The following is a 27,397-nucleotide window of genomic DNA, read 5'->3' as shown; positions in this document are numbered from 1 at the left end:
CTTCTTTTCATATGGTTATTAATTGGATGCTAATGCGCTCATATTTTAGGTACAACTGCATCATTTTACTACAAAATTTCCCCTTTTTTGACAGAATAACCCGAATTCTTTCCCAAACCAAAGCTATAATAATTTATATAATATACAATAAGATGATATCCATAAATAATGCATTTAATTGATAGGTATTGGATCAAGTTGCAACTCTTGTGCTTTTGTGTCTATAATAGTGCTACCACTTTATCTGATATATGAGTGCGAAGATCAACTGTCACAACTCACGCCATATTGATGAATATTGTTTTAAATAGTAATAAATATGATTCATTCAGTCTTAATATGTATGTATGAATGATTATTGTGCTTAGAGGACGATTCACTAACCTTTTTAGTCAATAATGATGGTTTACCACGGTTGATGAAATTTTATACACCAGTTGACATATCTACACAAAGACTACTATTACAACAAGTATACCAGTTAGTATCCGTTAGAACGTCTCAAGAATGTTCCTTTTTGACCTCACCTTCACTTTTGGAGGACTTAGATGATATCAAGGTGATATATAGACATTATGCCACATTATACTTTGTATTTGTTGTTGATGATCAGGAATCAGAACTAGGCATATTAGACTTAATACAGGTATTTGTCGAGTGTCTAGATAAATGCTTCACGAATGTATGTGAGTTGGATTTAGTATTTGGTTGGCAAGTATTACAAACAGTGTTGGAAGAAATAATACAAGGAGGCATGGTTATTGATACAAATATCAATAGGATCGTATCCGCTGTCGACGAAGCAAATAGCCAAAAAAGCTATGCTTCAAATGGTTCCGGAGGAGGTATTGGAGCAAGTATATTGCTGGCAATGTCAAAAGAGGGCAGCTTTTGGAGCAGAAATTAAGTCATATAATAAATTAACTAATTACTGTAACTAACACTTCTTACTATTTACTATTTCCATGACCACCAACTACGCTTCTTGGAGGATAACTTCTCCGTCTCTGCGAGATCTTCTTGGGCACGCTTTATTTGTTCTTGTTTAAAATCATCATTCTTCAGTTTTCGAAACAATTCGTAGTCCACCAATTGAGGGTCCATGCCTCTGGTATCCTTATCAAACGGCGACTTAATCTTACCTGCCATCCAAATAGGATTATCACTAGCTGCGGTTTCTCTTGCATTGTCCATTACCGCTTGTTGTTCTTTTTGCCTGAACTCTCTGTCTCTCTCGTACTCTGCTCTGATCTCTGGAGAAAACGATGCAATGAGTTGGTCATCAGTGGGGACAGTATATTTATAAAGGACGACGCCTGTTCCGATAATACCAGCACCTGTAAGAAATACCCGAGCCCAACTGACCCACAAGGGTCTCTGAACACTCATATTTGCCGTCAAATAGTTCTTCTCTTCTACCCTATTACATGCTTTTTTAATGAGCTTACATTTTGAGACTATAAGTCACGTGAGTCGACTGTTGCTATAACGATCTTAAGTGTTTGCCTTAAGCAATGTAAGCAATGTAAGTAAAAGGCAATGAATATGCGTATTCGTAATACTAATCATCTATTCAGCCAAATAGGGAGACTAGCATTATACGGTGTTTCCCCAATCTTAGCATAGCCTTAAAATCTGTCTTATCGTACAGTCTGACTTTTCGCAGACATCATCCATTATACAAAACGATCAGGAGAAAAAAAATTGGTAAACGAGCTATACGACAAAACCTTCTATAATAGAGTCTTAGTATTCAACTACTAAAAATAAGAGCATAGGTGCTTGGTTTTAGGCTTACAGACCCAAAATTATCATTTGAAGTATATTCTGAGGTTCTAAAGGGTTTATCATAAGAGTGACCCCATAACTCAAAAAGTTGTTCGGTATACGCATTACAAGATGTCTGGCACAAAACGAAGCAACACAGGCGCCTTGGATGAAGGTACTGAAGACGATTCTAAAAGATCAAAAGCATCTACAGGAAAGAGAAAGTATCATCAGAAATCTAGGAATGGATGCTCAACCTGTAAGAAAAGAAGAGTAAAATGTGATGAGACCAAACCAGTTTGTAACAAATGCAAACATATGAATTTAACGTGTGGTTATGTGCTTAACGAAGATGATAGGAAGAAAGAAGATGAAGAGGGAAATTTTGTTAAGAAAAGAAAGGTTTCGGACGCGTCTTCGCCAGGTTCGTCGTCTCTGGAAAAATCAGTGCCAACGACACAACAGGCGACACCTTCAATAACCCCAAGTCCGAATGAATTGGGCGATAAACTGAACCTGGGATTCAGTAGTATTCCATCGACTTTACTTCAGGCAGGTAACTTAAATAATTTGAATTTGAGTCATCTTGTAAACAATTTAAGTGGATTAGGGGGCAACCTTAATAATCTAGGGAATTTAGCGAGTTTAACTAATTTGGCCACATTGGCACAATTGCCCATTGATTTGAGTAATTTAGGTCTGATAATAGATTCTCAGATCCATAAATCGGTATCCAGTAATCTTAATGGGGCTTATAGTGGAAGTGCTAACTCAACAAGTAATAAGAGCAGCCACAATAACCATAACAACATAAATAATCAAGAACATGAAAACATTGAAGGGGTTCGTAATGTGCCTCCCTACCCAGATGCTAAACACAGAGAAGATGTTCGAAACGGCAGAGTTAAAATTAATGATTCAATTTCTTCTGCATCCTCTCAATTGAATAATCAGTCACAATTCAATAATGTGCTAAAAGATAAGTCTAATGATTCGGTAAACAATCGTCGTGATACTGACGCAAAACAGCATGGAGATACACCTACACCAAATAATTCGTTGCCCACCATTTCCCCTAATATAAATACCCTGGCAGCAGGTCTAACAAATAATCCCCTCAACAATCCAATGGCTGGTATGGAGTCTACTAATTTGAATATGCTCGATTTGAGATTAATGTTCCATTACACAACTCAAGTTTCGAAGACCATCACAGCAGCAGGAATATCTGATACTCATGTATGGAGCCATGACATACCCATGTTGGCATTCGATTATCCTTTCTTAATGCATTCCATACTCGCATTCAGTGCGACTCATTTGTCACGTACAGAGAAGGGTTTAGATCAGTGCGTGACTTGTCACAGAGGAGATTCTTTGAGGCTATTACGAGAAGCAGTTTTGGATATTAACTCAGACAACACCGATGCGTTGGTGGCGAGCGCTATAATTTTAATCATGGATTCCTTGGCTAATGCTTCGTTTCCTCTGTCGACTTCTCCGAAGTCTCTACCTGCATCTGCGTGGATATTTCATGTCAAAGGAGCTGCTACAATATTAACGGCTGTTTGGCCGTTGACAGAAACCTCACGGTTCTACAAGTTTATATCTGTCGACCTAGGGGACTTGGGCGACATCATGGGCAGAAGAGTTAATTTTTCGAAGAGTACTGGGGATGAGAAAGAAAGATATTATACCGATCTCGAATGCCACGACTCTGATATAGCGGATCTTTTTCCTGTTCCGATTGACTCACCGTATTTAATTACCCTAGCATATTTGAGTAAACTTCACAAGGAAAGGTATAAATCGGACTTTCTCTTACGAGTGTTTTCATTCCCAGCATTACTTGATAAAGAGTTTCTTTCATTACTTATGACAGGCGATGTCAAATCCATGAGAATCATGCGATCCTATTATAAATTATTACGATCCTTTACTACTGAAATGAAGGACAAAGTATGGTTCCTTGAAGGTGTATCTCAAGTTCTCCCGGTAGATGTTGAGGAGTATGCTGGTGGTGCAGGTGGAATGCATATGATGTTGGACTTCCTTGGTGGTGGTCCAGCGATCGTGGAGAATGACCTCGACGAAGAAATATCGAAGTTTGATCCTACAGGTTCTTTGACTAAGGGGCTTGTCGATACAAATAATCTACCTAGCGATATTACTAGTAATCTCGACGTAATGCAAGGAGACAGTGGCTTTATGAACATTAAATAGAATATATACATATACAAATATCCGTTTTGTCTTCGAGATCCTCTGGAGAGAATTATTTTTTAGTCGTGTAGGACGCGATTAGTTACCCGCACAACCTAAAAATTTAATTATTTGCTGAAACAGCGTATTAGGGATAAAACGCCTATCTAAACATTGTTTTTTTCTTTTTTTCAATTACACATAGTTTAATAACGGCTATCAATTTCCAGTGAATACCATAGATTGGAAATCGCTCTATTTAATAGCTGGTAGCAATAAGCTGGATTGAGACAAAAAAGCATAAGATCAACTTTTTTCGAAGTTCGGTACAAATCGCAGTCAGTAAATAACAAGTGGTTGACCAGTAGATTGCATTTGAAAGAAAACGCGTACGAGAACTAATTCAAGGCATTAAGAAAAAGTTAAGAGACTTCTGGCTTATAGGATCCAAGATAGCCCCAAGTAAATAGAAGAAGAATCAAGGGTTTGTTTAAGTAAGATTCTTGAGACAGAAATAAGATTATTTGAATTTTAAGAGATTTGATCACACATATCTAACAAACAAAATCAGAAATGCAAACTATAAAGTGTGTCGTAGTTGGAGACGGTGCTGTCGGAAAGACATGCCTATTGATCTCATACACTACAAGTAAATTCCCAGCTGATTACGTACCAACAGTATTTGACAACTATGCCGTAACGGTCATGATTGGTGACGAACCATTTACGTTGGGATTATTCGATACTGCTGGACAAGAAGATTATGATAGATTGAGACCATTATCATACCCTTCAACAGATGTTTTCTTAGTATGTTTCTCAGTTATTGCCCCTGCATCATTTGAGAATGTCAAAGAAAAATGGTTTCCAGAAGTGCACCATCATTGCCCAGGTGTGCCTTGCTTAATTGTCGGTACCCAGACAGATTTAAGAAACGACGAAGTAATTTTACAGAGATTGCAAAGACAAAAATTGTCACCCATTACTAGCGATATGGGTGAAAGACTAGCTAAAGAATTAAGAGCAGTAAAGTATGTCGAGTGTTCTGCATTGACACAAAGGGGTTTGAAAACTGTCTTTGATGAAGCCATTGTGGCTGCTCTTGAACCTCCAGTCATCAAAAAGTCGAAGAAGTGTATTATTTTGTGATCATTCATGTGTCACTTAAACTGTCAAGGAGATAGAAGAAAAAGAGAAAAGACGTGCGAAAAGCAAAATGCATAGGTAACTATTCTTGTCGCTAACTTTCATGAAAAGCGCTAATCAACATGTTCGTGCCATAATCGCAGGACAATACCTTCATCTACGTTAATATTTCACCATTTTAATGCCACCGGTCTTCCACTATCTAGACTTCTATTGGACACGAATCATAGCTGTCTTGAGTTTAGACCCTTCAGTTTATTTCTGCTGTACCTCTCCCTTTATCACTATATCTTTGTAAAGCAATTTTCATAAATTCCATATCTCAGGTGACTAAAACCTCTTCGGTACTTTTTTCTATTCGTACATACCTACCGGTTTTGGTGGTATAAATGCAAGCACATTCTACCTGACAAACAATAAACACTTGCCCTCACATTATTATGTGCCCTCGGTATTTAATCTTTCAAGGGATACCGATCATAGCACGGACTTGCTCCGTTCTGATGCCTTTCTACAGATCGGAGAATTTCCGAGCCTGAACACTTAAAATGTCTGAGACATGCATCAAAGTTTGTCAACAGTTGAAGTCTGAGGAGATTGGTCCTAAATTCAATACCTAAATAGATAGACAAAGATAGATAAAAGGATTGTGTGGCCATGAGTTCAATAGATTCAAGTCCTCAGCTACAGGCTCGTAAGGCTTCGATTGCTAGCGACGATAATATACGTTCTGGGGGCAGCAAGACTAGTGGCAACGTGTCTGAGGATACAGCTTCAACAGTTTCAAACATATCGCCAGCTCGCACTGGAGAATCAAATGAAAAGGATGATGGAAGCAATAGTACATGGCATAAGCTTCAGCATGGCTTATCTGGATTCAGATCTTTTTTGGGAAACTTGAACTATATTTCAGACAACATAGACTATTTAAATGAAAGGGTAGGGCCCTCATCGCCTGAAAGTGATCCTGACAGACTAGAAGAGTATTTACAAATAGGAACCGAATCTATAAATGGGTTTACACTTTTGCTGCAAATGGCATCTCTCTTTGAGCTGTCCATTCAGATATATCACGCAATAGAAAACAAGACTGAACGTACGGTCTTAGTCAGACTTTCTCCAAATATGAACGGATCCTTATCATTTTCTGGGATTCTAAATGAGTGGTATATACTTTCTGGGTTAAACCCTCCAAACAAACACAGATTATGGACTAATGAGCACCTCGATAACGACTACCTACCAAAAGAAGATTCCATCGACTTTGACTGTAACAGGCCTGATTTTCTTGCTCCTGTAACTTTGCCTAGAGGAATAAAAGGTATATTATATCCCAGTAAGATAGCTTACTGTGATGAAGAAGTGGAGGATGAAACTTCACAGAAACGTTTTGCATTGATCTATGATGACTTCCATTACAAGTCTTTGAAAGACATTCATTCAAACCTTAGCATTCAAGGCAATACTGAAATGAGAGGAGGCAGTAGTGTTGCTTCTAGCGTCAGCTCAGATAGCATAGTTGTCGGAAACAACAATTTGAGTGGCTCGTACCTGTTAGGAGTGTCTAATCAAACCCTGAATGGCACAAATCTTACCAACCGCTTATTTGAAGACATAGCTAGGAAAGCAAAACAGTCTCCGAAGTCACCACTTAAAGTAATTGAAATTATTAGTGATATGATACAGCTATTAAAACCCCTAGCTACCGTCCATGAATTTGGCATTGTTCATAATGGTATTACAAGTTCCAACATCTTGAAGTCAACTGAAAAAGCTTCAAATGTTGTTTTGACTGGATGGGATTTTTGCTTCTCTTTACAGCCCGAGGATTCGTCAAACGGATATCGGAAGAGGCATTTGGCTCAAGTGCCTGATCTCTTGCCCTATATTTCTCCAGAAGCCACTGGAGAAATCAATAAATCTGTTGATTATAGGTCAGACTTTTACGGAATTGGAATAGTTTTGTATGAACTTTTGGTAGGATGTCTTCCGTTTGTTACTGATTCTGATCCTTCCAGGTTGATTAGGATGCATATATTACAAAAACCCATAGCTCCCCACTTAATCTGCGAAAGTTGGATATCAGAGACTTTAAGTAACATCATAATGAAGCTTTTAGAGAAGAATGCATCAGACAGGTATTCTGATTGTAACAGTCTAATAAATGACTTGGTTAAGGTAAAAAACTCATATATTGATAACATTTTGCAAATGAGTCACAGTGTCTCGCAATACTGGTCAAACGATGAAAAAACTAAGGAATATCTTCTTAAGGAGCCATATTTTCATCCCGAGAAAAATCATATTCCTCCTTCTCAATTGCTTCCTCGAAAGTTGGTAGGGCGTGAACAGGACTACAAAAACCTCATTAACTTCTATTACACGTTTGGATCTTATGCTTCATTCATATTCATCAAAGGGCCATCAGGTGTTGGAAAATCGGCCTTGATGAATGATTTAACAGTTGAAGCCATATCAAGCCGTGACTACTATTGCCACTGGAAATTTGAAAGACTGGAGTCTGGAAACGTCTATAACTTTTTTCTTCATTCAATGAAGACAATTATCAATCAAATTTTAAATTCTTCGAATCATCAAATTCAGAAAATGAATGATTTAATTATTTCTAATATACCCCTAGATCTTGGAATATTATTTCGTCTAATTCCCGAGCTTAAGACTTTGCTAGGTCCAAAGTATAGTGGGATATATGAACGCACCTCATCCAGCGTTGACACAGATAATAATAAATCTGAAGATCATACGTTTAACCTAGACTTGAAGTTCAGGTACATTTTGAAAGCTTTTTTTTGCGTAATTGGACTGCAAGGATTAACGATATTTTTAGATGACCTTCATTATTGCAGCATGGCAGAATGGTCAATGATATCTGAGTTTTTGGATTATGCTCGAACCAAGAATTCGAAAGGAAATATGTCAATTCGAATAGTTACTACATATGACGATCTGCACAAGAACTCGGATAACTCACTAAACATCAGGTCAATTTATACCTTTTTGAAAACTAGAGATGCTCAACATCATGTTTTAAACTTGAAATATCTCGAAAGAAGCAAATTTGGAGAATATATAAATGCTGTGAGTACTGTAAACCCCAGACATCAAGCTGGTCCAAGTAGCTATGACGATACAACAAGCTCATCTTCGATGTTGAATAAACTGAAACAAAATGGATCTAGCGAACAAGTGCAAACTCTCAGCTCTAAGCTATTTGCGATGACAAAAGGGAATATATTAATCACGAATTATTTGCTTCGTATAGCAGGTTTAACTGGCAACATAAAGTTAGATGCAAGTGCAATTCCTAGCGACATGAAATGGCTGTTTACATTTAGCGATAAAATCTTGAAATTGAAGCAAAGTGAAATATTGAAGACTTATCTCACCTTAGCTGTACCCAACGAAGCAATATCTCTTCTAAAGTTTGCTGCGCTTTCAAGTCCTGAGTATTATTTCTATTTATCTGATTTGATAATTGTTTCAGACTTATCGATGGATGACGTGTTCAAATTGCTCAACTTATGTGTGGAAACAAAAATCATTGTTCCAACAAGAACCTATTATAAACTTCCCTTTCATCTAATGATGTCCTCGAAATTTCCTATAGATATAAGCGATTCCGGCGTCTGGATGCTTGCCACACAAACAAGATATAGATTTAGTCACGATGACATACGAGCTGAACTTCTTGAACAGTTAAATAGCAGTGGTGATTTAGAGCAGTATCACAGACTCTGCGGATTGAGGCATTACAAAAGGATCAAGAACTTACCAGATTTTAGCATAAGATATTATCTCAAAATGGCAGCACATTTCAGTGGCTCGTGGAAAGTAGCCAAAGATGATGAAGAACATATTTATTTAGAGGTCTTACTTGCGGCAGGTCGTTACGCATCATCAACTTATAGCGTAAAGGACTCTTTGAAATTCTTCGAAATAGCAGACAAGTTTATCAAACCACGTGATAAGAAGAGAAAAGTAAAGAGTGCTTTCACTCTATGTCAATGTAATTATTACTTGAAAGACTACAGAGCTTGCCTTAAGATAATCGATAGCACTAACAAACTTTACAGTTTTAGTGAAACTTTGTTCTTGACGTGGAAAGTGCGATCTCTTTTCAGACTTGGAGAAACCGAAAAGGGTATACTAGTTGCAGTCGAGGGTTTGCAAAAAGTTGGGTTTGATGCTAGTCTTGATGAGTCAATTAATGTAAAGGCTGGAAAAGAAGCTTTGAAGTCTATTCCATTATCAGTTGCTGAAATCAGAAACTTGAGACTGCTACCTTTAGCAACGGATCCAGATACTAGGTTGGCATATGAATTAATATGTGATATGATAGCCCCAACTTACATTCTTAATAAAAGGAACTTAAGGACATCGCTTGTTCGACAGTTGATAACAGCTATGAATACGAGGGGTGTCTCATCATATTGTGCTATTCCATTATTGGAATTTGCCAATAATTTGGCGAAAGAAAATGATAAGGCTAGCTTTAGCAGATGCATTCAGTTTTGTGAATTTGCTTTGGAATTAGTCAGTCAAGATGAGAAGGTTTCCTTTGCTTTCGTTAAAAGTGTTTATGAAATATATATCAGTCTGTTGGCAATATTCATTGAACCTATTGGTGATGTTTTCAAATATTACGACACGTTTATCAGCTCCACAAAAGCATTGGGCTATCAGTCTTCGAGTTTGGATATCGTCAAGAAGTCAGCTAAGCTCTATTTATTATACTACACAGGACATCCATTGGACCAAATACTTGCATCCTGTGACAATTCCTCCCTTGTGTCGAATTACCATCTGTCAAATGAAAATGATTTTCTTTTAGCAGTTTTGCATTTACTTCAAAGTCAATTAAATGTTGATGATTTAGAAAAGATATATGAAAACTTGGACCAAAAATCGAGCGCTGCTACATTCAGCTATTACAACCTCAAAACACTCTATTTCACAATCACAGGGCGTCTTGAAGAGGCAGAGGAACTCTTGATCAATCATGCGTACCACTTGCTGCAAGATCTCTCGTTGTCAATAATGCACATAGACTTTTATTGTCTTGCAGCATTCGTCTTGTGTCAAAGCAAGCATCGTAATGAGAGTACTAGGCAAGCCATATTTGATAAAGCCTATAAACTGTTTGAAGTATGGAATGAAATGTGCCCATCTACATTCGCACCGAAGTTCTTACTTGTCAAAGCCCTAAAAGATATTTATGAAAATTGCAACTCTTCATTATCAATACTAGATACGTTTGAGGAGTCGATCGAACTTGCGAAAGAGAGCGGAAGTTGGTACGATGTGGCATGGGGTAGCTTACAATGTGCAATATGGCTTAAGAGGACAGAAGGTAGTCGTCGCAGAATTTCATCTCATGCCAAAGTAGCCTTGGAGACCTTTAGAAGTTTGAAGGCCACGTTGCTAGTTGAAGCAGTTGAGCGATCTTTTAGTAATTATCTTAACGAGTCCTATAACTGGGCTGGTTTAACTAATAAGTCTTTAAGCAGCGGTGATTTGACTAAATCTTTAGACAAGGGGCGGGGAATGCCATTGAATAATTCTTTAAATTCTTTCTTCACCTCTTCTGACTACACTAAGAGGAATAAAATTAAAATAGGTGAAGAAGTGTCTCAAAAAATGAGAGTAAGAAGGCTGATGAATAATGAAAGAGATAGCAATGAATCGTTAAACAGAGCTGTTCAGGCATGTTTAGCAATTTCGGAGTCGTACGATAATGATCTGATAGTTTTGAATTTGCTAGAGAGCACAATTATCCTTTCGGATGTGGACTATGGCGCGGTTGTGGTTAAAAGTGAAAATGAGCCTTTCATTAAGGCGGTAGGATCACCAAATAATGTTTATGGAATCAAACACCAGCCATTAAGTTCAAGGAATGACTTATGTCCATTTTCACTACTTACGTATGTGATGCTCACTGGGGAATTCGTTAATAAAGATGAAGATCATATACTTTTTGAAAAAAGGTTCGGCAAAGACGAGTATTTCCTGCAAAATACATGTGCTGCTATGATATGTATTCCTTTAAAAAACCAAGCTGGAGTTTATGGTGCACTTTACTTGGAGAAGAATGGTGGATCTAAAGTGCGTTTACCTTATTTTGGAGCGAAGAAGCGAGACCTCTTAAACTTGTTGTGTTCGCAGACTGCTATCTCTTTAGGCAAAGCTATTCTTTATTCACAAATGGAGGTAGCCAAAAAGGCAGCAGAGGAGGCAACTGCTGAAAAAGCCAGCTTCTTGGCCAATATGTCTCATGAGATTCGGACTCCTTTCAATTCCTTATTGTCTTGCTCTATGTTTCTTCTTGATACTCCGCTCAACATGGCACAAAGAGAGTATGTTGAAACAATTAAAAGTTCTGCTCTTGTAACTTTGAACATCATTGATGGTATCTTGGCATTTTCAAAAATAGAGCATGGATCATTCACTTTAGAGAATGCACCATTTTCTCTAAATGATTGTATAGAAAGTGCATTGCAACTAGCATGTGAGCAAGCTGCAGCGAATGATTTAGAATTGGTCTTTTTCAACAGGTGTCAGAACATAAAAAACATTTTTGGTGATCTTACAAGATTCAGACAAATTATTATCAACTTAGTAGGGAATTCGGTGAAATTTACTCAGGATGGTCATATATTAGTCGAAGTAAATGCAACGAAAATTACTTCAGATAGATATAGAATTCATGTCTCAGTTGAAGATACCGGTATTGGTATTCCCGATGAATCAAAAAGTAAAGTTTTTGGTGCATTCTCACAAGCTGATGGCTCCTCAAGAAGAGAATTTGGAGGTTCAGGCTTGGGATTGACCATATCTAAAAAATTGGCGGACTTAATGGGCGGCTCTTTGACATTCGAAACGTGTCAGAATGAGGGCAGTGTGTTTCATTTGGTTTTAAATACACAGGTTGAGTTGTTAAAGGAACCAGAAATTACACTCTCAGGCAAAGAGGGCATGTTTGGATTCAATAACGCAGCCTTGATCTTGGATAGACGTGTGCTTAGTAGAGAAGCACTTAGAGAGATGTTGACATATTTTGGAATGAGTGTGACTGTTTCAACGACAGATAAGGCTGACAAGGATGATCTAAAAAATTTTTCACTAGTAATAGCTCATCAGGAAGGTTTCAGTTTCTTAAAGGATAACATGAGGCAATTGCATAAGGATTGTAAGATAATAGTGGTTGCACAATTTGGAAATTTATTGTCGAAAGAAATCGAATCTTATCCTGTACTTTTATATCCGTTCCAAAAGCAGAAGATTATAAATATGATCAATGGTCTCAAAGAATCCTCTGAAAATCTTAGCCTGAATCTGAGCACATTTACAGAAGCACTAAAGTCTGATTCACTTCTTTCCGAGCGCTATCCCTTAAGAATCTTACTTGCGGAGGATAACTTGGTCAATATAAAGGTTGCGCTTCAGCATCTAAAAAAACTAGGTTATGATGCCGATCATGCTAAGGATGGAGTTGAGGTTATAGTGAAATGTGAAAGCTTGTTGGAGAAGGACGAGAAGTATGATGTTATTTTAATGGATATTCAAATGCCTAGAAAGGATGGTTTATCGGCTACTATTGAACTCAGAGAATTGTTTGATAAGAAGAATAAATCAGAATATGTGCCAATGATTGTTGCATTAACTGCTAATGTTGCTGGCGAAGACAGAGAAAAATCTCTTGGCTGTGGTATGGTAGATTTTATATCAAAGCCGATTCTTCCAAGCGAGTTGAAAAGAGTCTTGTCAGCAGTCGGTGAGAATTTGAAGTAGGTACATTTAAAACACTATAGATTTAGAAAATATCGACTATTAATCGCATATCAACAGTTCAAACTTTATAGACTTCTAAAAATTGACTGAATTTAGGCAGCGGCCTTTTGTTTCGACTCTCTGTAGAGCTGTAACCTTTTGTCAGTCCAAGCTTTCAATTTATCAGCATACGCCTTTTTCTCAGATTCGGGAACCGTATATTTTGCTTTTTCCTCATTGCTAAGAGATTTCCATTCAGAGGCCAATTCCTTGTTGATGTCAGCGAAACTACGACCATCGTTTTCATAATTCTCTTTAACAAATGCAGCGTAACCGCTTGCAGGGGCCTTTGGTTTAGGAGTATAGATCTGCAGCTTTTGCTCGTTGTAGTCGTCGGCTAGTTCCTTATAATAGTCTTTTTCGTTATCACTTAAAACATTCCAAGCATTTGTGGCCTCTTTCAACGACTTCGTAGAAGTATTTTCCTTAATAAACAAATTGTAAGGTGATAACTTTCTAAATGTCTTAGTAGCCGCGCTCAACTCTTTCTTGGACTTATCCTTTGCTTTAATGGCAAGAAGCTTTGCTTTCTCTTTCTGTGATCTTTCCTTCTCTTTCGATTTCAACTTTTTTGCTTCTTCCTTATATTTTTTTTGCAACTTAGAGAGGACACCCTTTTCTTTCGAGAGCTTGGTTTTTAAAGTATTTAATTGTTTCCTTTCTCCGGATAGGGTCTTTTTCTTCGTTGATAACGCCCTTTTCTGGTCAATCTCTTTGCTGTTACAGTTTAAAAAACCGGTCGCTGAGAGCGATGGCACATAAAATTTCAATCCAATTGCAGTCGAAACTGAACTATTTTCACGTAATACGCCTTTACCAAAACGGCTAAATTGAGACCTTAACATTACAGTAACACGATAAGTTGTCTCCTATTCTTTTAAGTATAAATTAGATAGATTATATGCTGTTTTGTTTTGTTTATTTATGACCAGTATCATTATCCGCGTTGATTACATAAGCGATATAGAGTTGCAACCCGTCATACGATTATAATCAAAACTGAAGCCTCAAATGGACGTGAAGAAAAACAATTCAAGAATATGACGCTAGTCAAACTTGATATACGATCCATTTTACTATACTTTAAACTTGGATAAGCTGGTCTAGGTTATTCTTTAACTCAGAAAAAAAACCTCATTTTTTTGGGAGAACGAGAAGATAGAATGAACAGCAAAAGGAATATGAACGTTTCAATATAATTCCTCGACAGATCATAAAAGACGGCTTTCAAAATCAAAAGAACTTCACCGTTATTTTGCCTGATAGAGAGACTGTCTTATATAAAAAAATTAAGAGATGAAAAAAATAAAGTCGTTCCTAAACCGGAATCCTCATCAACGAACATTCAAGGCAAATGCCACTATTGTGAATTATAAATCTGTTGCTAATAAGCTAGAATCAAAGAATATTGGAGCAAATGTTTTCAGCAGCTCGTTCAGATACCTTATTCTTAGGTGGCGAAAAGATCAGTGGTGATGATATTCGTAACCAAAATGTATTAGCTGCACAGTCCGTGGCCAACGTTGTAAAGTCGTCCTTGGGGCCAGTTGGATTGGATAAAATGTTGGTCGATGATATTGGAGATGTTACGGTAACAAATGACGGTGCTACGATCTTATCGCTCTTGGATGTTCAACATCCAGCAGGTAAAATCTTAGTGGAGTTGGCACAGCAACAAGATCGAGAAGTTGGAGATGGTACCACTTCAGTTGTAATTATTGCTAGTGAATTGTTGAAAAGAGCCAATGAATTAGTTAAAAATAAAGTCCATCCCACCACGATTATTAGTGGCTATAGACTCGCTTTAAGGGAGGCCATTCCTTATATCAATGAAGTTTTGTCACAGTCAGTCGATTCTTTAGGGAAGGAAACGCTCATCAACATAGCGAAAACTTCGATGTCTTCTAAAATCATTGGATCCGATTCGGATTTTTTTGCTAGAATTGTTGTCGATGCAATGCTTGCTGTTAAAACTCAAAACTCTAAAGGTGAATTAAAATATCCAGTCAAGGCGGTTAATGTCTTAAAAGCGCACGGTAAGTCCTCTACAGAGTCGATGCTCATTAATGGATATGCTCTCAACTGTACCATCGCCTCCCAAGCGATGGTCAAGTCAGTTAAAAATGCCAAGATCGCTTGTTTGGACATTAACTTACAGAAAGCTAAAATGGCAATGGGCGTTCAAATTAACATTGATGATCCTGATCAGTTGGAAGAAATTAGAAAAAGAGAATATGGAATTGTTATCGAAAGAATCAAAAAGATTTTAAGTGCAGGTGCCAACGTCATCTTGACCACAAAGGGTATAGATGATTTATGCTTGAAGGAATTTGTAGAGACTAATACAATGGCAGTGAGACGTTGCAAAAAAGAAGATCTCAGAAGAATTGCAAGGGCTACTGGTGCTACCTTAATTAGTAACTTGTCGAACTTGGAAGGTGAAGAGTCGTTTGAGGCATCTTCTTTGGGCCAGGCTGAGGAGGTTGTTCAAACAAGAATTAGCGATGACGAGTGCATTTTGATTAAAGGCACCAAACAACATTCGTCTTCCTCCATAATATTGAGAGGTCCTAATGATTATTCTTTGGATGAGATGGAAAGATCTTTACACGATTCCTTGTCGGTGGTTAAAAGAACTCTTGAGAGTGGTCATGTTGTCCCTGGTGGAGGTGCCGTCGAAGTCGCACTTAATATTTATTTAGAAAATTTTGCTACGACTGTTGGATCTAGGGAACAATTAGCTATTGCAGAGTTTGCTAATGCTTTATTGATAATCCCGAAAACATTAGCGGCAAATGCAGCTAAGGATGCATCTGATTTGGTTTCGAGATTAAGGACATATCATGCTGCTTGTCAAACCGCTTTACCTTCAGACACTAAAAGAAAGAAGTATAAGAACTACGGGCTTGATTTGATTGAAGGAAAGATTGTTAACGAAAGTATCAATGGTGTTTTGGAGCCAACAGTTTCTAAAATTAAATCATTAAAATCTGCATTAGAAGCTTGCATTGCCATCTTACGAATTGATACCATGATCACAGTTGCGCCGGATCCGCCCAAAGAGGACCCACATCAACACTAAGAGCTAGTGTCACGCTCTTCTTTTCTATCTTCATGATACAGTCAATAAAATAATTACTTTGATACTACGCTGTAAGCCTAAATGAGTCAATATTACTATTGTCTTTAATGTTACCTGAAATATGTGTGGCCTGAAATTAATTATATAGAAGTGAAAAAAAATAAATGCACATACTTAGTCCAAATTCTAAGCCAAAATCCTACCAGAATGTCTTGTATTAATATTGTTTTCAGCAGTCAGATCTGCCCTTACGTTAAATAATTTTGTAGTTTGACGGTCAGGACGAGCAATATTCAAATATGTTGAAGACTTTGCCATCAAAGGCTCTCTTGGTTCGTGGTCGCTGCAAAGACTATGCAAACTCGATGTAGACTTCTCTTGGTAACGAAGCGAGTATGCAGAATCCGAACCATGCAAATGGGACGTTGAATTGACGGATGAGATTGATGATGATGACGATGATCTCGAAGTAGCCGATACTGATAAAAGTGATCTATTGCTATGGCTTGAAAGCTTATAGTAGCTTGTCTTTTTGACACTGTCATCTTCGATTCTTTTGGCCAAGGTCGATCTGATAGATGTGAGGAACGGTTGCAACGCAACAACTAGTTCATCTTCCCGTATTGAAATGTCCCATTTCAACAAGGCAATCAATTCACGCTCGGCCATATTGACCTCTTGATTTGTTAACAATCCGTCGGTGTATCTCGTCCAATGCTTGTTTAAAGGAGATGAATCATTCAACGTCTTGGCGGCCAAAATTAATGACGCCAAGAAGATACGATGCTTGGTGGTTTCCATTCCCACAGCATTTGCAGGAAGTAGGTTTCTCAACCTGTTGAGATAAATCAAGCTAGCCATCAAGGTTGGGGTTTGGACATTAGAGTATTTGATTAAGTTTTTAATGAATATTTTCAAAGATGTGATCTTTTTTTCCACAGGGAAGAACTCTGAAGATGTGCCTTCCAATGGTCTAAATTCTGGCTTCTTCTGCTTTACTTGAATTATGGATTCCGTAGTCGCTGCTAGGAAGTCCACCATTTCTTGACTCACTCTTTGGCGAGCAAAAACCTTTAAAGCATCTATGTCAGACATGTTGATTTGCCAGTATGATCTAACTTAATTACCAGAGCTTACTTTAAGTCCTTCAATTCTGGTCTTATGCCGCAGATCAGATGTTGAAAAAACAGACTCAATGAACACTATTACCTCCTTCTCGCTTGGCAGCTAGCTGTCCTAGCGATTACTGACTTAGTGCTAACCCACCACAACTCAATTGACCTGTAGTTCAGTACGTACTACAACTATCAGGTTAATTAATGAATATTATATTATTGAATAGCGCTCAGGATATTTCATTTTTATATATCGCTCGTTGACTATGTCCTTACGATTGCCTTTATTACTGCAACTAGTGATGCTCCCTTTATTTTTCAAATAAATTTCCCCATGTGGTAACACCGCTGATATCTTGAGTAAAATTTTTGTCGGTCGCGTTGATGTTTCTGCTGACGCGTTCGCGCAATCTGCAAGGTTGACTGAGCGACGTGTTTCCAGTGAAATTGGCGTCAGATACTGCGCAAGGGGTGTCTCGACATAGAAAATTCAGTCCAGACAATACAATCTGGGCAGCCTTGAACTTTCCTTGGGAAGGAGTCATATAACGTGAATTAATGCAGACACGGCTACCCCAGTGCAACTATTACAAACGTGCATCAGCCTGGCAGCTGAAAACGTAAGCGAGCTTCAGTAGGGTCTTTGCTACCCCTAAGGTTCCTAGTATTACATGGCCACCCCGTGACGATCAAAGATGAAGGAGGAAGAAGCTTAGGCAAATGTAAATGGTGCTGATGTTCTAGAAGCTTACAGTGATGTAGATTAATTTATTGAGATAAGTGACCGCCAAGCACTTGATTTCTGCAGGGGCTGAAAGTGTTCACCCAGGTCGTCACCGAATACAGATGTGGTTGCATGAATAGCTTGTCGTTAAGAAATGAATCAAATATTAAATAAGACCTTGTTACCTTGTGACCTTCTGACCTTATAATGTATATCTGGTGGTATATTTAAAGTTAACCAGAGGTCGATACGATTACTTCCAAACTTGGAATGAGGATCCGGATAAAGATTTTAAGAGCCACAGAATGGTCGAGTAAGTAGTTGTATATTGATACCTTACGTAAATGGTGACTAGAATACATACATGGGCCGCAATGACCGTGAGGATCTCTATTCAAGTGCAGAGTCTGGATAATAAAAAAAAGCTAAGGCAATTATTAAATAACTGCTCAAGAGCATAGCTCCCTCCAACCAATTTGACTCCCCATCAAGAATCACTAAATTTGTAATAAATACAGAAACAAACAAAACTAACGTCTCGAACGTAGAAAAATACAAGGACATTGGGACGCCTATAGCCCAACCCACGAGAACCATAAAGGGAGTCACGAAAATGGCAATTTGAAGCGAAGAGCCAACGGCTACTCCAATTGCTAAATCCATCTTGTCTTTCATAGCAACAATTACAGCTGTGACATGTTCAGCAGCATTACCCACAATAGGGATGATCACTAACCCAATGAAAGTCTTTGACAACCCTGAGGATTTAACTATGTTATCAATGGATCCAACCAATGAGTCTGCACAAAATGAAACGAGAATAGTAGCAAACACTAAAACCGAAACAGCGCTTATTATAGATAAATGATCATTCTCTTGCTTTCCTCCATCATCGGGAGGCAATGATGTGGTAATAATTCCATCATCATCTGGTACCTGCTCTTCGAATAATGATTTGTGTGTTTTCAATTGAAAGAGGAGGTACAAAACGTAAAGTAGCAAAAGTATAATTGAAACGCCTCTTGAAAGCGAAAGAATCAAATCGTCGGAATCAGGAGTCCCAATTGGTTTGTGCTTGGAACTCGGTAAGGTGGCATGAAATGCAGCAGGAAGCATCAAGCCAATTGTAGCCAATGCCATTAAAGAAGACATTGTTTGCGCAACCGTTTGGTTAAAAGTCTGTTGCACTCGTGTAACTCCACCAGCAATAAAACAACAGCCCAAGACTAATAATAAATTAGACAATATTGATCCCAACATACTGGCTTGAACAATTCTAACCTGATTATTGCGCAATGCGATAATAGATACAATCAATTCGACAGCATTCCCAAATGTAGCATTAAGAAGCCCACCAATAGTTTCACCTACCTTTTCTGCTATCTCTTCAGTAGCGAAAGCTAAAAGAGATGCTAAAGGCACAATAGCGAGAAAGTTGAGCCAAAAGATTGCATTATGTGACCAGCCTAATCCACTAGCTATTAATCCTAGCGGAACAAACACCAACAAGTAATTGACTGGAGAAGATTTCAAGGTTAAGATCGTTGTTTTGTAAACAGTCCTCTTGAAGGATTCAGATTGGCTGCTGGCTCCATCTCTACCGATTAACGGTAAATTCTCTAATGATGACATTTAAATGCTCAACTGTTGTAATCTACAAGGTTTTAGCAGTTGAAGAGATGGCTTAGCCTTTTTGTACCCGAGATAAAATAACGCGCACGTGACTATTGAAACAATACGCTGCAATTGCTATTGGGACAGGATACTTATTAAAGAACGATTAGATTGAAATTCATTCCTAGCTATCTCTACTCTATTAAACTAGCTCTTTCCATAAATATGGAGTGAATACAAAAATGGCAGCGATTATTGTTTCAATAGCTTCATAAAGTGCTATGGGAAAGCCGACAATCCCTCTCTCTAAAAAGTTGCAATATGTAGCATAAAATGCAACACTGAAAAAGTGATTGAACAATATCAAAGGGAAGGGGAGCATACCTGATAATAGACCTATAGGTCCTGAAACACAATCACCACCACGTTGGAAATATTTGAAACAACCTTTTTGTAGAATCTTTAGAGGTCTTTTATCTGCTGCAAACAAGGTATAAAGAGCGATTGAAAGGGTATTGACAACAGCATCAAGATTTTTACGCTTAGTTTGGAATTGTGATAACCTCTGTGACATGACTTCATAATTATTGAGATCGGGAATAAATTTTGGGTTTAAAAGCCTAGCTAAAATCGCGACATCATTTAAGCCGACTGTCATTCCGCCTCCAGTCAAAGGATGCCTCATATTGAGGGCATCTCCTAAAAGAATAAAACCGTGCAATTTTTTTCCTTGTTTCCTTGCAGCTAAGTATTGATTCGGCATAGACTTAAACTTACCTAACTCAAGGGCTGCCTTAAAAGAGGGCCTCATCTCTGCTGGTAAAGCTGGGTACACTTGATTACTCAAATAATTTTGAAGTTCATTGTTTGACTGCGACGGTGGTTTCGATGACCTGTATGCGCATAAGATTCTGGTTTCTGTCTTTGAGATTTGATAGACCAAGACCGGAGCATGGTCCCCTAAGATTACATGGCCATGGTGCTTCGCTGGCAAGTCACAGTTTATTAGTTTCAATCCAACGAAATAAGATCCGACACTAGGAGTATTATCGACAGACAATGCCTTTCTGAATTTCGAGTATATTCCGTCACATGCAATTGTTAATTTTGCAAAGTAATCTTGAGTTTGCTTTTCACTTTTGACTTTTATTCCTAAGACTGTATTAAGATCATTTTTGGAGTATATTATTTCAGTTGCCGTACCTTCAATCCATGTAACGTTCGGCTCTGATTTGACTATTCGTCTCAAATTCTGCAAAAACTCACCATTACGAAAAGCTACACCTCTCACTCTGTCATCCGCTTCCCAATCTGATCTTTTTATTGTATCGTCATCATTTATCATATCATTTGAATTGAATACGCATCCTGGAACTGGATTTAATGCATTCGTTTTCTGAGCTTCAGCTTTCTCAGGATATTGAATCGTTATTACCTCGTCATGAAATTTGATATAGTATCCAGTGACGTCGATAGCATCGATATTGTTGACTGCCTCAACAAGTCCTAAATCTCGCAAGGCCTTGACACCTCCTGGCTGCATAAGCTCCCCGACGATTCTCTCAGGTTTCGACCAGTCTCTCTCTACGATTAAAACTTTTCGACCTTGTCTCGCTAGTGCTGTAGCTATTGCGGGTCCTACGACTCCCGCTCCAATAACGATTACATCATACTCTTCTGAACTCATATTGACTACTTCGTCTTCAGACAACAGAAAAGCTACTGGAAGAGAAAATTATTGAGTTTCTCTTAGTCAGTAAACCGTGGATGTAACGTGTACGATATACAACCATCGTACAGTCTTTACGAGCTGCGATTCATCTTCACGGCTACATGCAGGCCTAAACGAAATTAAAATTTAACTTCTATGTTGAAACTATAAAAGATAGGCGAGTATACACATTCAATCGCTCTCTTCCTCACTTTCTTCTTCAGCATCTCTCAACCATTCTATAAATTGACCCGATAATTTTCTCACTTGGATTAAATCATCATTGGCCGTAGAAGCCACTGAGTCCCACCAAGCGTATATGTTTTCTTCTTCCAAAATATCCTGCTCGTATAGTATTCTTATGGCAATGAATAATAATACTTGATTGTAGGATTTATCTAATTTAGAAGTCTGGCTCTGGAGTTCCTGACATAAATCAACTTGTTCCTCCGCATTAAAGACTTGTCTTTTATAAAGTAATCCCCAACTCCTAAAAATTTTCTCAGCTGCCTCCTTTGGTTGTAGCGTTCCAGTTGTTATAAAGTCTACGACTTTAGAAAACAAAGCACGAGTCGTTGCAACTCTAACCTCATGATAGGTGACATTCATCGACATCCTTAAAGTGTTCAATTCAAGCAACGCTGTGTCAAGATCATGGTTATTCTCTAAGGATCTCTGAATAGTAGCAATTGCCTCCTTCTCGAAATCTTCTTCCTCTTCTGAGAAAACTCCAGCTTCATAGTCTGACATCATAGAAGTGGTTGACAAGCGTCTGTTCCTTGATTGACGACGATGCTTCTTTCTGCTGGTAGAGATAGATGATATAGAAGCATCTGACGTATTCAATGCTCTTTGGTTGTATATAATTCCAGAATATAGCCCAGAAGACACAACTTCTGAATCTGAATCATTCTCATTCTCATTGTCGGAGTTATAGACAAACCCTTTTATACCACGACTCAAACCCCTAATATCATCATCCTCTTCGCCTGAGGTACCAATCTTTGTAGAAGCTTCTTCGTCACTAAATGAATCAAGAGTATTAAATCCATGCTTCTTGTATGGAACTTCTATTAATCTAGTATTATTAGGAAGAACTTCATCGTCTCCAATTTTTACATTATGACCAATGACACAGCCGGAACTTAAGATAGCGTTCGTGCCAATAAAACAATGTTCAGCAACAATTGTATACGATATTTCACAATCATCATCTATCGTAACATTATCCCAAATGTATGAATTATTAATTCTCACATTCTTACCGATTTTGCAATTTCTCCCGATAACTGACTTGTTTATCAACGTTCCATCGCCGACACTGGTATGTGATCCAATCGATGTACAACTTCCGATTTTGCAGGACTGTGCCAATACCACTTTTTCTTCCTTGTATATGTGATTAAACTCGTAAGTATAAGTGTTAAACTCTAACAAATTTGAATCGGGCACTATTGGATAACACCACCTGCCTAAGATATCTTGACTTATAGCATCGTATGTGGCCCAACTTTCAACCCTCGCTGAGTAGCAGGAACCGTCGGTTATATAGGCGTATATCGACTTTTTTAATAAATCTGAAGTCAAAACTCCCTTTAAAAAGTCACTTCTCAAAGATTGATAATCAAAGTTCTCTTGAAATATCTGAGGCACATGAGGCGAGCATATATCAATCTGACAATCAATTAAATCATTTCTAATAACCAAATCGTCTTCAATGTCCTCCAAGAGCTCTGGATCAATATCTATACTGGTTTTCTTTCCATCAACGGGGGGTATATCTTGATAATATATGCATCTGTCAGTCTCCTTATTGATCATAAAAACAGAGGGATCTACAGGGGATCTCGTCCTGTGAAATGGACTACCAGGAGTGAGAACCATAGTAGCTATATGATCTTTGTCAATCAGTCTCTTTTGTTTATGGAAATTCATTGCCTTTTCAAAATCAATATTGGTAACCACATCTCCTGAAACTAACAAAAAATCCCCACTTATTAACCCACGGTTATCAAGATCCCTCATAGCATCGCCCACCGATCTGGACTCGAGTGACATAATAGTCTTGATTGTAAATGGCGAATTTTTTGACACCCATTTGGAACGCTCTATATATTGCTGAATTTGGTCAGCATGAGAAGAGCAGAACACATAGACTTCATTAACTTGTGCTCTTGCCAAAAATTCAAGAGTATATTCTATCAAAGGAACGTTCACTAACGGTAAAAGACATCTAGGCTTTACAGATGTAAGTGGCATAAATCTCGTTTGAAACGAATCAGTCAATACAATTGCTTGAAATCTCTCATCTTTCACCACTTCTTTCAGTTTTTTACCTTTTACAGCCATTCTTATCTTCAATTAGATGTATTATGATAAAATAAGTGTAATTTATCAACTCTATCGTTATAAATCTTTTTTTTTTTAGTGTGCACTTTGCTTGAAGCTTGTACGAAGTACAGACTGAAAATAAAAGTAGAGGAACACTAATTAATATGAATGAAAAATATGCAGAATACGGTGAAGTTATATAGAATCCATTCATTATGTATTTGATATCGATGTATTTGATATTAGGACGCTCAACTATCAATAGTGTTAATATCTTCAAAAAGGAATATTTACAAAATTAGTTTTAGAATATGGAGTAAAGCAAACAAAAAAAAGCAATTGGGAGGCTAGCTTCATGTGTTTCTTACTATTTTTTCTCTTCCTCCGCTGCTTCCTTAGTCTTTTTGCTCTTTAGTAGAACGTCAGTTTCAGCAAACTCACTAGTCCCATTTGTCGCATACGTATCTTTATTGTTCTCATTTGATACTTTACTGTTCAGGGCTTCGCTGGTCCTTGAAACTAATATAGCGGCCATCAAAACGGACGCTGTGCTTCCTATAGCATACTTTTTGATCTTGGATATTCTTTGAGCAGCATTCAAAGTCTTGTCTTTGCGGATTAGGATCCAAGAACCGTAAATGGATCCTATCCAAGACGTAACTAGGAAATGGGACTTGTATTTCAGAAGCGAGTGTGCTACCTTATCCAAAAGTGTCATATTATTCCATTGACGGTATTCCTCCATTACCGTACTATTATTTGAAGAATGCATTTTTCTATCAAACTCGACTGAACCTTGATCCGCCCAAAAAGCACCTATTCCGATTGTTGGTATTATCAAAATGCATGTCTTTATACTGGCGCTGAATGTTCTAAACCTACCTGGTTGTCTTGTTTTTATGTATTCATAGAGCCCGAAAGATATAAGAGAACCGTAGATCAATCCTTTGAATCCTTCTGTTGAAAAGTACGCAATATGAGCGGCTTTCTCTTCACTATTAATCAATTTCATGACTGGAATATTATAAGCACAGTCCTTCTGCTATGGTACCGGTGTTAGACTAAAAAAAAGGATATAAAGATATCAATCATAAAAGTATTGATAACTGTTCCGATTATCCATTCCGATCATCGAAGTCGATTTAAATTCCTTTCTATTTTGCTGATTATATTGAAAATGGAACACTTTGGAGGTGATAGTACTTCCAGGACATCCTCTCAACCCTCGATGAATCACTCAATGCCAGATATGGACCATGGCGATATGGATCACGGTAACATGTGTTCAATGAATGTATGTACTACTCAGAAGTATTTAAGAAGTTCTAATACTAACAATTACAGATGGTATTTACTTGGAATTGGAGAAATACATGCGTCGTCTTTAAGTGGTGGAGAGTCAGTACGGTAGCTGGCTTTATCTTTTCCTTGCTTGCAATCGTTGCAATTTCAGCAAGTTACGAATTCTTGAAGTATTGGGGAAACAAGTGGGAACAGTCTTATGTTAATACTATGTCCGGAGCTGCTGCCAATACAAGTGCTGCTTTGGTTCGCCGATTTAAAACCAAAAAAGCTCTTTTCTATGGTTTACAGGTTGGATATTCGTTTATGCTCATGTTGGTATTCATGACATATTCGGGCTGGTTTATGCTTGCCGTCGTTGTAGGTGCTGTCTTGGGAAATTACGTTTGGGGATTGACCTCTGACATTGCAGCCTCGAGGCCCATGGCATGTCATTAGTATGCTTTGTCTTACAATTAGATCTTTATGAAGTAATAAAGTTCAAGGCTGTAACGAATATCTTATTTATGAAAATTTACATAATATTACCATTTTCATCGTAGTAATATGTGGGTATACCTGGCGAATACTCAAAGATAAGTTCAAGTTCAAAGTTGTATCTTAAGACTGCCTTTTAAAAGGAGATGGTCAATAATACTTCTGAAACCCTTAAACTTCTCACTAGCATGAGGTATGCGTCGGGTATATCAATGTGATTGATTAGTTTGGGCAATGCAGCATTAAATAGGCAGCTTTCTGGTGTATGTGCTCTGTATGTAACTATTGGTCGCCACAAAAGTTCCTTATCGAAGATCGGCCATCTTAGCCTAAGAGGGAGACATTTATGTGTCTTTGTTTGGTGGGGGGTTCGAATCTTCGGCGAGAAAGATGTGCGCTCCAGTGGCGCAGAGGTTAGCGCTTCGTGCTTATAGCCGGATTACGACAATGTGGTTATACCATAAGTCACGGTCGTGTGAGGAACGCGACGGTCGTGGGTTCAAACCCCTCCTGGAGCATATCTTCTTGTCTTTTTTTATTTTTTAATAGTTTTGATATTACTGACCAAAGAGCGGGAGGTTGAAGTATATTTAAGAATAATCAGTAGAGTACTTATAGAGAAAAGACTTACTGTCAGCTTTCCTTTTTCTTTTTGCTTGATGATCTCGTAATATTTGTTATTCCAACCTTGTTGAGCCGCACGATCAATAATTTTTCATAACTTTATCTCATCTCATCAAGTCTTCTATTCTATATTACTTCTCTTTTGTTACGATAAAATAGCTAAGGACCATGGCAGAGAAAGTGAGATACTACTTAGAGCAGTCAGTTCCTGAGTTAGAGGATCTCAAGAAAAAGGGATTGTTCGACAAAAGCGAAATCACGATGATAATGAGAAGAAGAACAGACTTCGAGCATAGAATACTGGGAAGAGGTTCAAAGCCAAAAGACTTTCTCAAGTACAGTGCATTTGAAATGAACCTTGAAAAGTTGAGAAAGAAAAGATACACTAGACTTTCGAAGGCAGGAGCAATTGATACAAAGCCCAGTATTTCTGATTGGGCTGGTGTAAGAAGAGTGCTTTTTATTTTCGATAGAGCGACGAGAAAGTTTCCAGGTAACTTAGAATTATGGGCTCAGTACTTGCTGTTTGCTAAATCAAAGGGAGCAGTGAAAGTGATCTATAAAGTTTATTCGAGATTATTGCAGTTGCAACCTAGGAACGTAGATGCATGGTTGTCTGCTGCCAACTACGAATTTGAAACTAATTCAAATGCTAAAGGGGCAAGGTCCTTGTTTCAAAGAGGTTTGCGTTTTAATTCTGATTCCGATAATTTGTGGATTTCTTATGCGCAATTTGAACTAGTATATGTATCAAAGCTTTTAGCCAGAAGAAGAGTTCTTGGCCTAATTACTGACAAACAACAACAGGATGATGGTAAAGAGGAAGAAAGTCAAAAACCAACCGATAATACGACGATTGATGACAACGAGTTGAATAATGACAAAATCGAAGTCCCTGAGACTGATGACTTCAATGAAAAATTAAAGCATTTACCTGAAGCAGACATGAACATGTTGGGTAATCCAGATACGAATCCCGCTTTAAGAGGTGATATCGCTTTAACAATATTTGATGTCTGTATCTCATCAATATTTTCGAAACCTTTTGAAGACAAAGCTCAACATGATAAGAAATACTTCCACTTAGTCAATAGGTTTTTGACTTTGTTTGATCGTTTTGACTCTTTAGACAGAGATCATTTATACTTACATGTTTTGAGACACTTACAGGAAGTTTATCCTAATGACTCGAGGACCTTAGTGATTGATATTACATTACCCATTAGGAGTGTTACTATTTCAAGTTCCAATTTGTCAGAAAATTTGCATTTATCAGTCAACAAATTCATGGCCTACAAAGCAAAGTCGATCGGAGATAGTAAAGATGTATTAACAAAATTGTTTGTTGACTATGTGACAGAAAAATTTCTTAATGAGGCACCAAATAACGAAAAGATCGAAATGTTGTTGAAAAATATTATCCAAAAGTGTCGTAGCCTTTAGAAACATTCGAA

At 37.8% G+C, this 27,397-nt stretch overlaps 14 protein-coding genes across 14 annotated transcripts; 7 read left to right on the top strand and 7 right to left on the bottom strand.

The window, feature by feature from the left end:
• Positions 1 to 418: 418 nt before the first annotated feature.
• Positions 419 to 907, top strand: APS3 (Aps3p; the record flags this gene model as incomplete). Its single annotated transcript, XM_062956642.1, has 1 exon — positions 419 to 907. The coding sequence occupies one exon, from the start codon at positions 419 to 421 to the stop codon at positions 905 to 907; it is 489 nt and encodes a 162-aa protein (XP_062807563.1).
• A 50-nt stretch (positions 908 to 957) lies between these two features.
• PRCAT00000729001 (uncharacterized protein) lies at positions 958 to 1,389 on the bottom strand (the record flags this gene model as incomplete). The annotated part of the gene is made up of 1 exon (XM_062956641.1): positions 958 to 1,389. One exon carries the CDS (start codon positions 1,387 to 1,389, stop codon positions 958 to 960), a length of 432 nt encoding a protein of 143 aa, XP_062807562.1.
• A 510-nt stretch (positions 1,390 to 1,899) lies between these two features.
• UPC2 (Upc2p) lies at positions 1,900 to 3,990 on the top strand (the record flags this gene model as incomplete). The annotated part of the gene is made up of 1 exon (XM_062956640.1): positions 1,900 to 3,990. The coding sequence occupies one exon, from the start codon at positions 1,900 to 1,902 to the stop codon at positions 3,988 to 3,990; it is 2,091 nt and encodes a 696-aa protein (XP_062807561.1).
• Positions 3,991 to 4,542: 552 nt separating this feature from the next.
• On the top strand, positions 4,543 to 5,118 carry CDC42 (Rho family GTPase; the record flags this gene model as incomplete). The annotated part of the gene is made up of 1 exon (XM_062956639.1): positions 4,543 to 5,118. The coding sequence occupies one exon, from the start codon at positions 4,543 to 4,545 to the stop codon at positions 5,116 to 5,118; it is 576 nt and encodes a 191-aa protein (XP_062807560.1).
• A 654-nt stretch (positions 5,119 to 5,772) lies between these two features.
• On the top strand, positions 5,773 to 12,924 carry CHK1 (Chk1p; the record flags this gene model as incomplete). Its single annotated transcript, XM_062956638.1, has 1 exon — positions 5,773 to 12,924. The coding sequence occupies one exon, from the start codon at positions 5,773 to 5,775 to the stop codon at positions 12,922 to 12,924; it is 7,152 nt and encodes a 2,383-aa protein (XP_062807559.1).
• A 92-nt stretch (positions 12,925 to 13,016) lies between these two features.
• On the bottom strand, positions 13,017 to 13,808 carry GCF1 (Gcf1p; the record flags this gene model as incomplete). Its single annotated transcript, XM_062956637.1, has 1 exon — positions 13,017 to 13,808. The coding sequence occupies one exon, from the start codon at positions 13,806 to 13,808 to the stop codon at positions 13,017 to 13,019; it is 792 nt and encodes a 263-aa protein (XP_062807558.1).
• A 572-nt stretch (positions 13,809 to 14,380) lies between these two features.
• TCP1 (chaperonin-containing T-complex alpha subunit) lies at positions 14,381 to 16,045 on the top strand (the record flags this gene model as incomplete). The annotated part of the gene is made up of 1 exon (XM_062956636.1): positions 14,381 to 16,045. One exon carries the CDS (start codon positions 14,381 to 14,383, stop codon positions 16,043 to 16,045), a length of 1,665 nt encoding a protein of 554 aa, XP_062807557.1.
• A 186-nt stretch (positions 16,046 to 16,231) lies between these two features.
• On the bottom strand, positions 16,232 to 17,140 carry PCL2 (cyclin; the record flags this gene model as incomplete). The annotated part of the gene is made up of 1 exon (XM_062956635.1): positions 16,232 to 17,140. The coding sequence occupies one exon, from the start codon at positions 17,138 to 17,140 to the stop codon at positions 16,232 to 16,234; it is 909 nt and encodes a 302-aa protein (XP_062807556.1).
• Positions 17,141 to 18,274: 1,134 nt separating this feature from the next.
• On the bottom strand, positions 18,275 to 19,516 carry VCX1 (Vcx1p; the record flags this gene model as incomplete). The annotated part of the gene is made up of 1 exon (XM_062956632.1): positions 18,275 to 19,516. The coding sequence occupies one exon, from the start codon at positions 19,514 to 19,516 to the stop codon at positions 18,275 to 18,277; it is 1,242 nt and encodes a 413-aa protein (XP_062807555.1).
• Positions 19,517 to 19,700: 184 nt separating this feature from the next.
• On the bottom strand, positions 19,701 to 21,185 carry ERG1 (squalene monooxygenase; the record flags this gene model as incomplete). The annotated part of the gene is made up of 1 exon (XM_062956631.1): positions 19,701 to 21,185. One exon carries the CDS (start codon positions 21,183 to 21,185, stop codon positions 19,701 to 19,703), a length of 1,485 nt encoding a protein of 494 aa, XP_062807554.1.
• A 216-nt stretch (positions 21,186 to 21,401) lies between these two features.
• Positions 21,402 to 23,558, bottom strand: GCD6 (translation initiation factor eIF2B catalytic subunit epsilon; the record flags this gene model as incomplete). The annotated part of the gene is made up of 1 exon (XM_062956630.1): positions 21,402 to 23,558. The coding sequence occupies one exon, from the start codon at positions 23,556 to 23,558 to the stop codon at positions 21,402 to 21,404; it is 2,157 nt and encodes a 718-aa protein (XP_062807553.1).
• Positions 23,559 to 23,907: 349 nt separating this feature from the next.
• PRCAT00000719001 (uncharacterized protein) lies at positions 23,908 to 24,552 on the bottom strand (the record flags this gene model as incomplete). Its single annotated transcript, XM_062956629.1, has 1 exon — positions 23,908 to 24,552. The coding sequence occupies one exon, from the start codon at positions 24,550 to 24,552 to the stop codon at positions 23,908 to 23,910; it is 645 nt and encodes a 214-aa protein (XP_062807552.1).
• A 332-nt stretch (positions 24,553 to 24,884) lies between these two features.
• On the top strand, positions 24,885 to 25,280 carry CTR2 (low-affinity Cu transporter; the record flags this gene model as incomplete). The annotated part of the gene is made up of 1 exon (XM_062956628.1): positions 24,885 to 25,280. The coding sequence occupies one exon, from the start codon at positions 24,885 to 24,887 to the stop codon at positions 25,278 to 25,280; it is 396 nt and encodes a 131-aa protein (XP_062807551.1).
• An 831-nt stretch (positions 25,281 to 26,111) lies between these two features.
• On the top strand, positions 26,112 to 27,386 carry PRCAT00000717001 (snoRNA-binding rRNA-processing protein; the record flags this gene model as incomplete). The annotated part of the gene is made up of 1 exon (XM_062956627.1): positions 26,112 to 27,386. The coding sequence occupies one exon, from the start codon at positions 26,112 to 26,114 to the stop codon at positions 27,384 to 27,386; it is 1,275 nt and encodes a 424-aa protein (XP_062807550.1).
• Between the last annotated feature and the right edge of the window lie 11 nt (positions 27,387 to 27,397).

Source organism: Priceomyces carsonii (genome assembly GCF_900007245.1).
Source record: "Priceomyces carsonii strain CBS4050 genome assembly, scaffold: Debaryomyces_carsonii_scaffold_1, whole genome shotgun sequence".
Classification (NCBI taxonomy): domain Eukaryota; kingdom Fungi; phylum Ascomycota; class Pichiomycetes; order Serinales; family Debaryomycetaceae; genus Priceomyces; species Priceomyces carsonii.
The sequence above is the reverse complement of the archived record's forward strand: the minus strand, read 5'-3'. Positions and strand labels throughout refer to the sequence as shown.